This window comes from Astyanax mexicanus, chromosome 8, assembly GCF_023375975.1.
Source record: "Astyanax mexicanus isolate ESR-SI-001 chromosome 8, AstMex3_surface, whole genome shotgun sequence".
Lineage (NCBI taxonomy): Eukaryota > Metazoa > Chordata > Actinopteri > Characiformes > Acestrorhamphidae > Astyanax > Astyanax mexicanus.
Genome location: NC_064415.1, coordinates 10556505 through 10569180, shown reverse-complemented (window position 1 = coordinate 10569180; position 12676 = coordinate 10556505). Strand labels below are relative to the sequence as shown.

The window sequence follows — 12676 nt, the reverse complement described above, 5'->3', positions numbered from 1 at the left end:
TAGACAGGGCCTAAAGGAGGTCAAAGGGAAATAATGGGATAGAGGAATAAAGGAGGGGAAGAAGGAAATGACATTAGAAGTAGTTAGTGTGTTAGAGGTGTTAGGAGAGTAAGTGCTCTTTGAAGAGCTCTGTCTTCAGGACCAGTCAGGACCATTCACATTCAGGGAGGGGGGGTCTCGACATAACCTATGTGGTAATTAGGACCAATCATAATTATAGGGAGGTTTTAGAAAGGAGGAGATGCTTTGGAATATTTGGAAGGAGTTCTTGGAACAAATTAGGTAATGACTAGGACTAATCACAATTAGAGGGAGGTCTTAGAACAAACAATGATTAAGACCAGTTGCATATGGGAGGAGGTCTCAAAACAATTAAGACCAATAATATTTTGGGGGGTCTCAGAATAACCTAAGTTGTAATTGGGATTAATCACAGTCAGAGGAAGGTCTTATAACAAACCAAGTGATGGTTACGATTAATCATAATCAAATGATTACTAGAACCAATCGCATTTGGCTCGGGGGGGGGGGGGTCTTATAATAATCTAGGTAATAACTAGGACCAATCACAACAATTATAGGGAGGACTTAGAATGAACCAGGTGATGATTAGGAACAATCACAATTAGAGGGAGGTCTCAGAACAAACAATGATTAGGGTGGAGATGTTATTATATAATATATATTAAAACCAATCATTTAAACCTAGGTGGTAATTGGGACCAAATGCAATCAGAGGAAGGTCTCAGAACAAACCATGTGATGGTTAGGACAAAGGACATATTAGTCTCAGAATGAATGACATGTTGATAAGGAGCTCTGATCACCCAGATCACTCTGATCACTAAACACCATACCGTATGAACCACCACGTTGTTTTCAAGAAATATTTCTGGCATAAGGCTTATTACTCAGTAACTACAGTACATAGGAAACCATGTAACCGGGCATAGTGACTCTTATGTTACAGGTATGCAGAATCTAAGCATGAACCATCCATTGGCTTCTGGCCATTTAAGAGGTTAATAACGTTCAGTACACTGGTCATGCAGCCGGTATAATTAACCTGTGCCCACTTGATCCATGTCAAGAACATGAGGTACAGCCAATAAAGCCCTCATTACTAACCCCAGCTGATAAGAGCATGGTTCCTAGGGCTGAGCTGGCTCAGTGTGATGCAGTGCGTCTCTTACCTGAACAGAGTTGAGGTGGCAGTAGCCGTTGAGGGGGAAGCGGATGACGTGTGTGGAGTCGTGGTTCCAGCCGGCGTTCACCGAGTTGCACATGACGTCTCCGATCTCGGGGAAGACGTCTTCGATCAGGGCCTTGTCCCCGCTCAGCGTGATCCTCTCGCCCAGATCTGGTGCTACTCTCACCACCACGCACTCGCACGGCCGCGAGAGCCGGTTCAGCTCGCGCTCGTGCCGCCAGCGCTCCAGCTCCGCCAGCATGGGCTGCAGCTGAAAATACCTTGCTTCTTCATACAGCAGACTGTAGTCCTGCACAGAAAAACACACAGTATAGATACTGTTTGTTAGAGCACATTTGAATCAGTATATCTTATTAAAGGTAGACAAATAAGGGTCAGGAGATATTTGACATGTTCTTGAAAGAACACTATATGTCCAAAAGTTGCTTCTCAATGCTTCTTTTGAACTCAAGAGAATTCAGTGGAAGTTTAATTCCCTTTTGCTGCTATAAAAGACAATGTTGTTCTCTAGCCCCATCTCTAGTCCCCAACTGTTCTCTAGAGAGTGACACAGTCCAATGCTGGGGGACTTTAAACCCCACATTCCTGTACAGAACCTCCTGAACAGTGGAGATCATAGTATTGTAATTTTAATTCTGCTGTGTTCTGATACTCACTATAATGGGCCTCGTGAGTTAAGAACTTTTGAGAGGGTTATCCAGTTGTATCCAGTGTTCTGATACTGTGGGATATGATCTATAGTATAGCTTCTTGGTCCTTTCGCCCCAATTCCATGCTACCAAAACAGCTTTTACTTTACAAGATTTCTAAATGTATCCTATGGTATCTGGCAACAAAAAATAGCCATTTAAATTGTAAGGTGGGCCCACCCTGAACTTGCTTGTCCAGATCAGATTTGGAGACCAAGTAAACAACGTGAACCCTTAGATTTGTTCAGGAATCATTTAAGGAACATGACTATCCTCTGTTGACACGCACAACGTGCTGCGCTGTTAAGATATGAACACGCAAAGTCAGAGTGCACCTGACTCTTATAGGGAATAGCAAGTGACACACTGATTGGTTTATATATCCATGGTTGATTAATAGAATTAATACATGCCTTTTGCGCATTTTGAGCCATGCAAAGTGTAAATCTTGATACTGAAATGCCCTAAATCCAGATGCAAGTTCCAGATCACTAAAATAGCGCCCTAAGAGTTCAAGTTGGTTCAAAGTGTTGACTTGGCCTTCAGATTCCTCAGATTTCAATCTAAAGATCACCTAGCATTCCTAGTAATGTTCCTCAAACCATTCATTAACAAAGTGTGCTATGTAATAGAGTGAACTATCCTGCAGAAACATTCAGTTAGGTGTTCAATTCCAGAACCCAAGACTTCCCAGCATACCACTCACTGCCCAGAGCATCACACAGCCTCTATCCTCTAGTAAAACTGATGTAAAAGACAACATGATTCATCAGACCAAGCCACCTTCCTCCACTGCTGCCTAGAACATAGATGCCACCTTATGACAACGAAGTATCATCTGGCAGTGGCTGTGTTGCACATGCTATAGCTAATCAGAATATACTTTCTTTTTGTATGGAAACTAAAACCCAATAAAGATGCCTAATATGGAAAATGGGAGATAAAAATAGACTACTTGCTACCAACTGGAAAATATCCCAGTATTACTCCCATAAACTCTCTCTCAAAGATCATGTGTGTGTAGAATCGTAGCCTCTCAGTGAACCAGGGCTGCTCCAGAGTCTTTGCTTATTTTAGCTGACATACTTTCCTCACGGACAGACCATCAGATAATGGGATTATTTGTTTTCTCCCAAGGCAAATTTGTAATTAAGGGGGTAAATGACACACAAGAGCTAGCCACTGGAATGCAAATGTGTCTCACGGCCAGCACAAGGGCTATGAATATGGGTTTTCAGAACACCACTATAGAATTGCGTTATGCATTATGAGTTTCATACATATACACAGAGCATTCCATCAAGTCTTGATCAAAGACTTTGTAAAAATCGCATATGCTTGTGCAGTGGTTCCAATGTTAAAAAATCAATGCTCGTGTTTCAAGGCCTAGGCTGCAGTAGAAGTAGGGTGGCTTCTCAGTAAGATTAATGTGCTTTGAAGACTCGTTCTCAGTAGCCTGCTAAAGCTGTTGTCTTTATGGAAAAATATATCATAAATATAATATTAAAAGTTTTAATACAAAATATTAATTTTCCACCATTTTTATCAGTTTTTCCCCTTCCATTACACATGCATAGAGAACTGTGGGCTCAGAAAGGATACATCAAATGCATACTCAAAATCATGCAAAACGCCTGCATTCTGTATATAAAGTGTTCTAACTCGGCTGCAATTTAGGCTTTTGGATCAGAATCAGAATCAGAATTGCCTTTATTGTCACATGGTCACAAGTACCAGCAAAATTAGCCATCAACCCATCCATACAATAACATACAAGGGGGAAACAGGACAGGACAGGAAGACAGGGTAAGCCGCAGCGTGTGCACACGCAGCCATCATTTCTTCAGTTAGAGGGGTACAAGGGGAAAGAAGAGGGTAAAAAACATACCCCTAGACTGTGCCCTAAAGAGCACAGTGTAGGAACATCAAGCTTGTAGCTACTGGTGAGTTTGAAAACTGTAGCTCTGAGAGTGAAGGACTGAAGTGTAGCTTACATACAGGTTCTTATGGGTAAAACACTAACTAGCACTACTAATGTAATGTTTGGAAAATTACAATTACAGGCAACTTTATACTTATAGATATCAGTTCTTAGTATTTCAATGCAAGCAGCTGTTTTTCTGGGGTCATCTAGTGTACCACCCTGGGATGCTCCGAGTACCACCAGTGAGTGGTTCCTGTACCACATTTGTCATGTCAGTGTCTATATGGCACATACGGATCCTACGCATTGAAAGGCATTTTTTACTACGTGCTACACAACAGCCAGACATCATTCTCTCACTCACTTTGAAGTCGTCAGGGATGAGGAGCTTGGACGTCCTGAGGAAGTTGAGGATATAGCGGAACATGTGACCATCCCTGTCGATGAAGTAGTGTTGCTTCAGGCTGTCCAGAACAATTGGCTCTGTGCCATCAAAAAGACGGCCAATTCTGCTCAGAGAGGGAGAGAGAGAGAGAGAGAGAGAGAGAGAGAGAGAGCAAGAGAGAAGAAGACATACAGTCACTCCACTATAATAGTGATCACCACAGCATAAATTAAAATTAGGTTTTTAAATTAAAACCAGGTTTTTTTTAAACCTGAGAAGGTGCAGTTATGCCCAGCGGTTGAAATGAATCATATCCATATCGGCAGACACTGGATTATTAAAAAAAAAAAAAAAAAAAAAACGTATTGCCATTGGACTGATTCTACTAATCATTTAAACCAATACATTACATTTAATAACATATGTATTTTTATTGCATTTTGTAAGATCACAGTGTTTAGCAAAAACTATGTTAAAGTATTAAAACTATTTAATTTCTTTTACTTTTACTATTTTTTGGGGTTAATAGTTAATCAGTAGAGTGAGTCCAATCTTAATAAAACAGATGAAATAAGAGCATTGATCAAAATCTATTATTTTGCTGTAAAATAATAATTTGATTCCAAAAATGAAGTAATTATTAGTTATATTAACACTGACCCTACTCCCAATCTGTACATTTTATAAAAGGCTTTGCATCACTTTTGGTGTGGACAGATACGCTTCACGTCCAAATGTTTGTGGACACTCTTTCTAATGGATGCATTCAGTTCATTTTGGCTTCAGTGAACCCACAGCTTGACTAGTCCCTGTAGAGAAGTATTGCCAATAGAATATGACTTTCTGGAGCAGATAAACAAATCCCAACAACCTATTGGTAGAATGTCAGTACTAGGGGTGGGCAATATTATATCGTATACAATATATCGTGACACAGAAATATCATGATATTAAAAATCCATATCGTGATAATAGGGCTGTTCTGTCTTAAAAGTAGTCTATTATTTACTGTGAAGCTTTAAGTGTATTTATTGTATAATTGTTTTAGTTTATAGTTTTTGTTTGCAGTTTATATGCATGAACATATTCTGCAATATTTTTTGCTGCATTATATTATTTTATTCTATATTATTTATTTTGCCACATTATGATTATACTGTTATACTATTAAACTATATTCCTGAAATTAATTAATTCTTTTTCTGTTTTCCTATATTGCCAACAATATCGTTATCGCAAAAATACCCTGAAATATTGTGATATTATTTTAGAGCCTTATCGCCCACCCCTATTCAGTACTGTATATTGAAGATGTTCATGTAGCTATTAGGGGAGGGTAATATGGCCCTGAAATAGCATCACAATATTTAATGGTATTTTGGCGATAACGATACTCCCTGAATAAAACAATATGTATTTTAAGAATACACTACTGCAACAAAATTAAAATAAAAATGTAGATATTAAATTAAGATATTAAAAGATTAAAAGAATTTTATCAATTTTTTAACAGAAGTCAGTGATCCAGAATGTCATGATACTAATAATACTAATAATGCACTCCAAATATGTCCATATATCCAGGATTAAAGCAAAATAAATGATACTGCACATATATAATCCCTATAGTCTCTAGTAGAAGATATATAATGAGAAATTTGAGAACAGTGTGATTTTTTTTCTTTTGCTAAAAACAGCAAAAAAGTAGAACCCTGATGTGATAATTATAATCAGGGGTGGGTGATATGGCACCATATTTCAGGGTATAATATCGTTCACGATATTCAAAAATATTGACAATATTATTGCATACGATATGATATGGCACACCCCTTGTACCCATCATACAGTGATTTAGCTCAAATGAAGCCTCAGTATTGAGCAGATTCAGTGGCAGATTCTTAAAAACTGATGATAAACAGCATTAATTACACTCTCTGTACTGAAATGTACAGTTTGGTCAGTGTTCTTTAAGTCTTTGTGATATGCTTGATATGCTTATTAAAGCGTATTGTCGATACAATAAGAAAATGTATTACCATACGATATGCATATGGACTAAAAACAAAACAGGAAACTGGTTAAAAATGTGTAACCCTTGTCTGATGGCACTTAAAGGCCCATCTGGTGGACAGTGTCTCCATGCTCTCAGTGCCCTTCCCGGGGCCACGGCCCACTGCCCTGGCTCCCAGCCTCCAAATGGGTATAGTACCCTGAGGCTCCGAGCGGCTGCTGGTACAGATTTACCCAATAACATTTCATTTAAAGGAATATTCCAGCATAACCATCTACACAATTTACCCAATTTACACAATCCCCCCTCTTATGCTAAATTCAGCTGATTAGTCTGGACATGTTTGGTGTCTGAAGATCTAGTCTGGATGTTTACAGCATGCACACCGATTTACATTATGCAAAATACAGTATGGCTTAAACCACTGCGCACTTACCATAAACAGTGTGGAGCTGTTCAGTGATCTAATCTAAACGACTCAGGTTACGTGGAGTATAACACTGTGTGACATACTGTTATCTGGGTCATTCCACACCAGCTCACCAGAAGTGGACACTAATAGTGTACAAGAACTTTTCTTTTCTACTGTATTTAAATACCTTAAACCTTTTAAAAGCTTAAATTTGAATCGATAATATATACTGTTTATGCACTGATCAGCCATAATGGTAAATCCATCAGACCAATACTGTGTAGGTTGCCCTTTGAGCCACCAAAACAGCTCTGAGCCATGAAGGTGTTCTGTGATATTTCAAACCCTGATCATAACAGCAGATCACTTAAAAACTGTAAGTAATGAGTTGGAACATCTATGAGCATCAGTAAGTATTGGGCACCTCGGGTAGGTACTGACAACTGAAAACCAGAAACACTGGCTGATGCTTTGGAGATGTTTCTTCCCAGTTATTTAACCATCCTAATTATTTCTTCTCAAAGTGGCTCAGATTGAAGTAGTTTTGGCCGTAATCTGGATTAGAACATAGAGCAAATAACTGTATACCAACTCTACCTCTTCACAACTTTAGAGTTTGTGCTCTTAAACACATTAAGAGGCAAGAAATTCAAGTATGCTTCATAATATCATATGTGGTCTGGACTAGTATAAAGTCAATCCACCCAGCATTAAGCAATGGAGCAGTGGAATGATGGAGCTCTATACAATACTTTTGGGATGAGTTGCTGAATTGGGGATGAATGAGTAAGTGATCACCCAACATCCTGACATCCTTCTTGTTTCTGAATGCAAAAAAATCCAAAATATAGTAGAACATCTTTTCTGGGCATTAGACAAGGTGACAATTTTTTTCTTTAAAACCAATACAAAACAAAATTAAACCTGTTGCAGAAGCCAGAATATGTTTTATATTTTAGATTATTCAAAGTAGCACTTCTTGCTTAGATTAGACAGTTTTGCACATATTGGCTGGATTTTCTTAGTCAGCTTTATGAGGTAGAGGTAGAGAATTCAGGCTTTCAGTTAACAGCTGTGCTGAATTCGTCAAGAGTTCATTACTTGAATTTCTTGCCTCTTAATGTGTTTGAGAACATCAGTTATAAAGTTGAGAAGAGATAGAGTTGATATACAGTGAATAGCTCTATTTCAGTGAAGTTTTAATCCATATTACGGCAAGCAATACTCAATAAATCTACTAAATAAAGAAAAATAATAATAATAATAATAAATCAGAAAAAAATAAAGAAGTCATCAAAAATGGTTATGATGAGGATAGGCAAATGTTTCCTCTGTTGCACAGGATAATCTCATCAGAATTACCAGCCTCAGAAACTGAAAGTTAACAGCTCCCCTAATATGAGCACTTAAATGCTTCTTCACAGAGTATTTAGGTTTAGGTTTAGGTAACACTTGTAAGTTACTACATAATTCCTTATGTGCTTTTTTAAAGAGTGGATGACAACAATGTATATAAAAAAAAAAACACTGAAGGAAAAGATTGAAATGTAGAAATTTAGAAATGCAGTTTCTATATGATGACATATGTTTTATATAAATTTCCTCTACTCTCTAATGCTAAAGAACCAAGCCTCAGAACACCAAACCAAATCTCCTGGCTGACTGAACAGATTTGGTTAAATGGGGGAATTGTATAAATTCCACATTTTACTGAAGAGCTCCATTAAAGCACGGCTTATAAACGATTTCAAAGGCCGAAAATATTTCCAACCAAAAATAGCAGCGATTCCAAAACCGCAGTTTGGTCTGTTTTTGGAAGGAGTGGGAATGATTTACAAATGAGTACCACATTGCCTTAACAGCGCTAATAGCGTGTCTGGGTCGGTTTCATACCGCAGGCTAAACACACTGCATATGTTCTTCTGGGCTTTCAGCAGTGCGGGGCTTTTAGCGTTTGGGTCGAGACCAGCGGCCTTTACCACACAGGCTGAACACAGCAGCAGTGGAAAAGCCATCAGCCGCTATTGAAGATCTGCTGATCCCGGTTCAAATCCCTGCCCGGCTGGAGCGAAGGGCTCCACGTTCTGCCGCCCCGCTTCACCCCGAGAGCAGGAAGTCAGGGCAGCATCTGCGTGCGTGAACGACGGCAGCTGCTGATAAATGTGCTTTGACACGGCGCTCCAGCGACATGGCGGGTGACATTACGCGGCCAGGGAGTTAATGAGAGCGACAGGCAGACACATCAGATCCGTTTCATATATGATTCACCCCCACGTCCTTAAAAGGTCGTCACCCGCACTAATCTGCACTAATGTTCTTATTAATCTGTGGTGTTAAAGGAGAGCCTGCAGAAAATCAAATAACCCAAATGTAGTGAGTGTGAATTGGAATTTTATATCAAATTAGAATTAAAATTAATCTAAACACCAAATAACATATTTTGAATACATTTTTCACAGGTTTCAATTATAGCAGTTATAAAAAAATACAGTTCATAAATTATTATTGAATATATAACATTTTTTAACATCCCAGATAATTGTGATTAAATCACAATTAGTTCAAAATAAAAAGTGAAATAACATGCTTTTTTGGACATTTTCTAACAAATAATTTTGGTTGCCAAATATTTAACTAATCCCTAGAATATGATGTATCTATTAAACCAAAGATCTCACCATGTGAGAGAGTTACGGATCAGGTATTAGGATTGACAAACATTACTTTTCTTTAGTAAAAGTAAAATGTGAGCCTTGCTGTTTGTTTTTACTTATTTTTTTGCCAAAAAAAAATAACACAAACATGCCAAAAGTCAGGAAATAGAAGTAATAAGTGAAGTGCTGCCTCTTGTGACTACTGGAATTACTGGAGTTTGAGTGAGGCCAGATAGATAGATCCAGAGAGATTAATTTGTTCTGGTATTTAATATTCCTTAATTCACAGAGTCATAAGTGTACCTGGAATATGTCATAGTTGGCATTACCTCCTACAGTGGACAGGGCAGTGGGTGCTAATGATCATGATCATTGTTGTCTGGCTAGAATTGTCCATGCAAGCAGATTCTTGCAAAAATCAAATGCACATTCAATACAGGAGAACCCACACACACTCTGTATCCCACAGAACAGTGCAACATTCTTTAGCTCCCACAGCTAAAGTGCAATACTAATTCCTGTCCCATGACATGTGGCATGTCAGAGTATCATCTAGGAACATGACATTATCAAAAAGATATTTATTGGTGTTTAATTAGATTAATCATACAGAAAATGTTGTGATTAATCTTGATAAATCACTCTTTTTGATAAATCCCCTTCTAAGACTAAGCTTTTAATATGGGTATTTAAATATATTTATGGTAGCTTAGTGGTTATCATGTGTGCCTAGCAGTGCTGGGGTGCATGGTTTAAGTCTCTATCTGGGTGGAGTTTCCATGTTCTCCCTATGTCTGGGTGAGTTTTCTTCCAGGGACTCTGGTTTCCTTTCACAGTCCAAAAACATGAAGATCAGATAAATTGGATATTTTTAAATTGCCCAAAAAATAGCTTACTCTAAAAAACATGCCCAGATATGGATTGGGTCAACTCCGCAGTGACCAATGCAGTCTTCCAGGTGGGTGGTCATTCTGGTTAAGAGTATGCTCCGTGTGATTGGCTGCCACTTTTCATCGGTGTGTGTTGAGTGTATTTGGAATGTAATTGTAACCGCCCTTGAGTGGCAAAAAGGCAATATGTAAATGTTAGTAAGTAAGTTAATTTATTCTGTGATTAATATTTTTTTATGCTGCTACTTCCCTGTATTTTTTGAAAGGGGACAGGGTGAACCTGGCAGACAACAGCTTTTGTTTGTTTTATTAGAATATCTATCTCAGGCCACACTGTCCATCAGAATTACAGAAGGGCCTCACCTAGACTCTGGGTACTTGGTTAGTGTGGCCAGGCTGCTGGTGTACATGTGTCCCCCTACGTCGATGTGCACTGGGGCGTTGGACTTGGTGAGCTGGGCCGGGGTGGGGATGCCCTGGTTACTGAGGGGAGAGGCTGGAGATCTGGTGATCATGGGTCTGGACATGTTGGAGCGGTTATCCTGCAAAAAAAAGGAAAAGAAAAATGGCACTCATTACTGGAAGTACACACAATTCTACAACACTGGCCACAATGTGCCTCAGGAACAGCTCTGGAGTCAGGAGAACATCGAGAGAACGCCACCACCACTAATACAACTATTTGCTCTGCTTTAGTTCAGGCGAGCAAAGAGGGTTGGAAGCTGAGCCATCACTTTGATTCAGGACCAAACTCACATCTAGTTTGAAAATTTTCTGTGGTTTCTGTGGTAAAACACAGGGGGTAAGATTATTTAACCAAATCTAACCAGAAAACAATAGGGGTGAATGAATGGGGTGCAGTATTGGTACCCTTTAAATCTAACAGTAAAACACAGTTACTACACTTGTAACACCAGGCTATCAACATTGGGTAGCACAGCAACCACTAGGCAACAGATGAGCAACCAACTGGGACACCACAGCAACCACCTGTGATACTACAGCAACTTTCTTGCTACTGCTTGAAATACCAAAAGCAATCACCTTACCACATTATGGCACCCATGAGATGTCCACTTAGCAACACCATAGCAACCACCTGAAATACCACAGTGCCTACTAAGCAAAACTAGTGCAATCATTTCACAGTAATCTAGCACCAATTTCACAATCCCAGAGCAAGTAGGTGTAGGAATCACATGGCATTTCAGGATACAACATTATCACAATACTTTCTCCACAATAACTATGACATCACGCTACTGTGATTCAACAATGCGCAGTATATCACAAGACAATTCTCTTCACAGCATCTGTGTTACTGAAAAAGACAAAATACTCCTAATACTAAATACCAAATAAGCAAATTTCAGGAATTATACCAGGATTTTTGGTGTCACTTTCACAGAATTTCACAACCAATATTCTACATCACAGATTTACCCTATTCATTTGATTAGCACCATTACGTGGAATAATAAAAATATACCACAAAAATATATGAGATATTGTGATATCGATATACTGTCCCAAGTAGCAACAACTAGCCACAACCTAATTTATATATTTCTTTTTTCTGATGGATTTTTAAGCTATCTTGTCCTACAGTTTTTGAGGTATTGACATTGTTCCAATTCCAAACAAATGGGCTGCAGACATTTGTTTTACACTTAAAATACCATATAACAACCCCTAGCAACAAAAAAGACACATGAATAGCATAAACTCCCCTGCAACCACATAGTAATTGTTTCAGAAATAACAATACTGACTAATACTATCAAATTGCATCACCCACCTTTCATTGAGACAAAAACACTCAGCCACCCCAGAGACCCACCCTGATACCAATACCCAAACTTTTGGTATCAGCCGACACCCTGTATACAGTACCTTCTTAACCGGCTTGCCACAAGACACCAAGAGATCTAATGCTGCTGCATTTACTCAACTGTTCTGCAATTGGGTTCAACAACCCTCTGGGCTGGAGAGCTACTAGTCTGTATCTCATTACACTTCATTTTACAAAACAGACTGTTCTCACCATTCTTCTTCTCTGCGTTTCTGATATCTTTCTTGGCCTGCCAATTCTGGGCTTAACAAGAACTGTCCCTGTGGTCTTCCATTTCCTTACTATGTTCCTCACAGTGGAAACTGACAGGTTAAATCTCTGAGACAACTTTTTGTATCCTTCCCCTGAACAACTATGTTGAACAATCTTTGTTTTTAGATCGTTTGAGAGTTGTTTTGATGAGCCCATGATGCCACTCTTCAGAGGAGATTCAAATAGGAGAACAACTTGCAATTGGCCACCTTAAATACCTTTTCTCATGATTGGATACACCTGGCTATGAAGTTCAAAGCTCAATGAGGTTACCAAACCAATTTTGTGCTTCAGTAAGTCAGTAAAAAGTAGTTAGGAGTATTCAAATCAATAAAATGATAAGGGTGCCCATACTTTTGCACCGGTCAAATTTTGGTGTAATGCATATTGCACA

General features: G+C 38.8%; 1 protein-coding gene across 2 annotated transcripts in view; it reads right to left on the bottom strand.

Moving 5' to 3' along the window:
• LOC103030800 (BTB/POZ domain-containing protein KCTD1) overlaps positions 1 to 12676 on the bottom strand; it is a 33429-nt gene that overhangs the window by 5527 nt on the left and 15226 nt on the right. For both annotated transcript variants that reach the window (XM_022678146.2, XM_022678147.2), the window contains exons 2-4: positions 10542 to 10720; positions 4188 to 4332; positions 1194 to 1499 (exon numbers count right to left, since the gene is read on the bottom strand). In XM_022678146.2, the coding sequence (XP_022533867.1) occupies positions 1194 to 1499; positions 4188 to 4332; positions 10542 to 10720 (630 nt within the window). The remainder of the gene's footprint in view (positions 1 to 1193; positions 1500 to 4187; positions 4333 to 10541; positions 10721 to 12676) is intronic.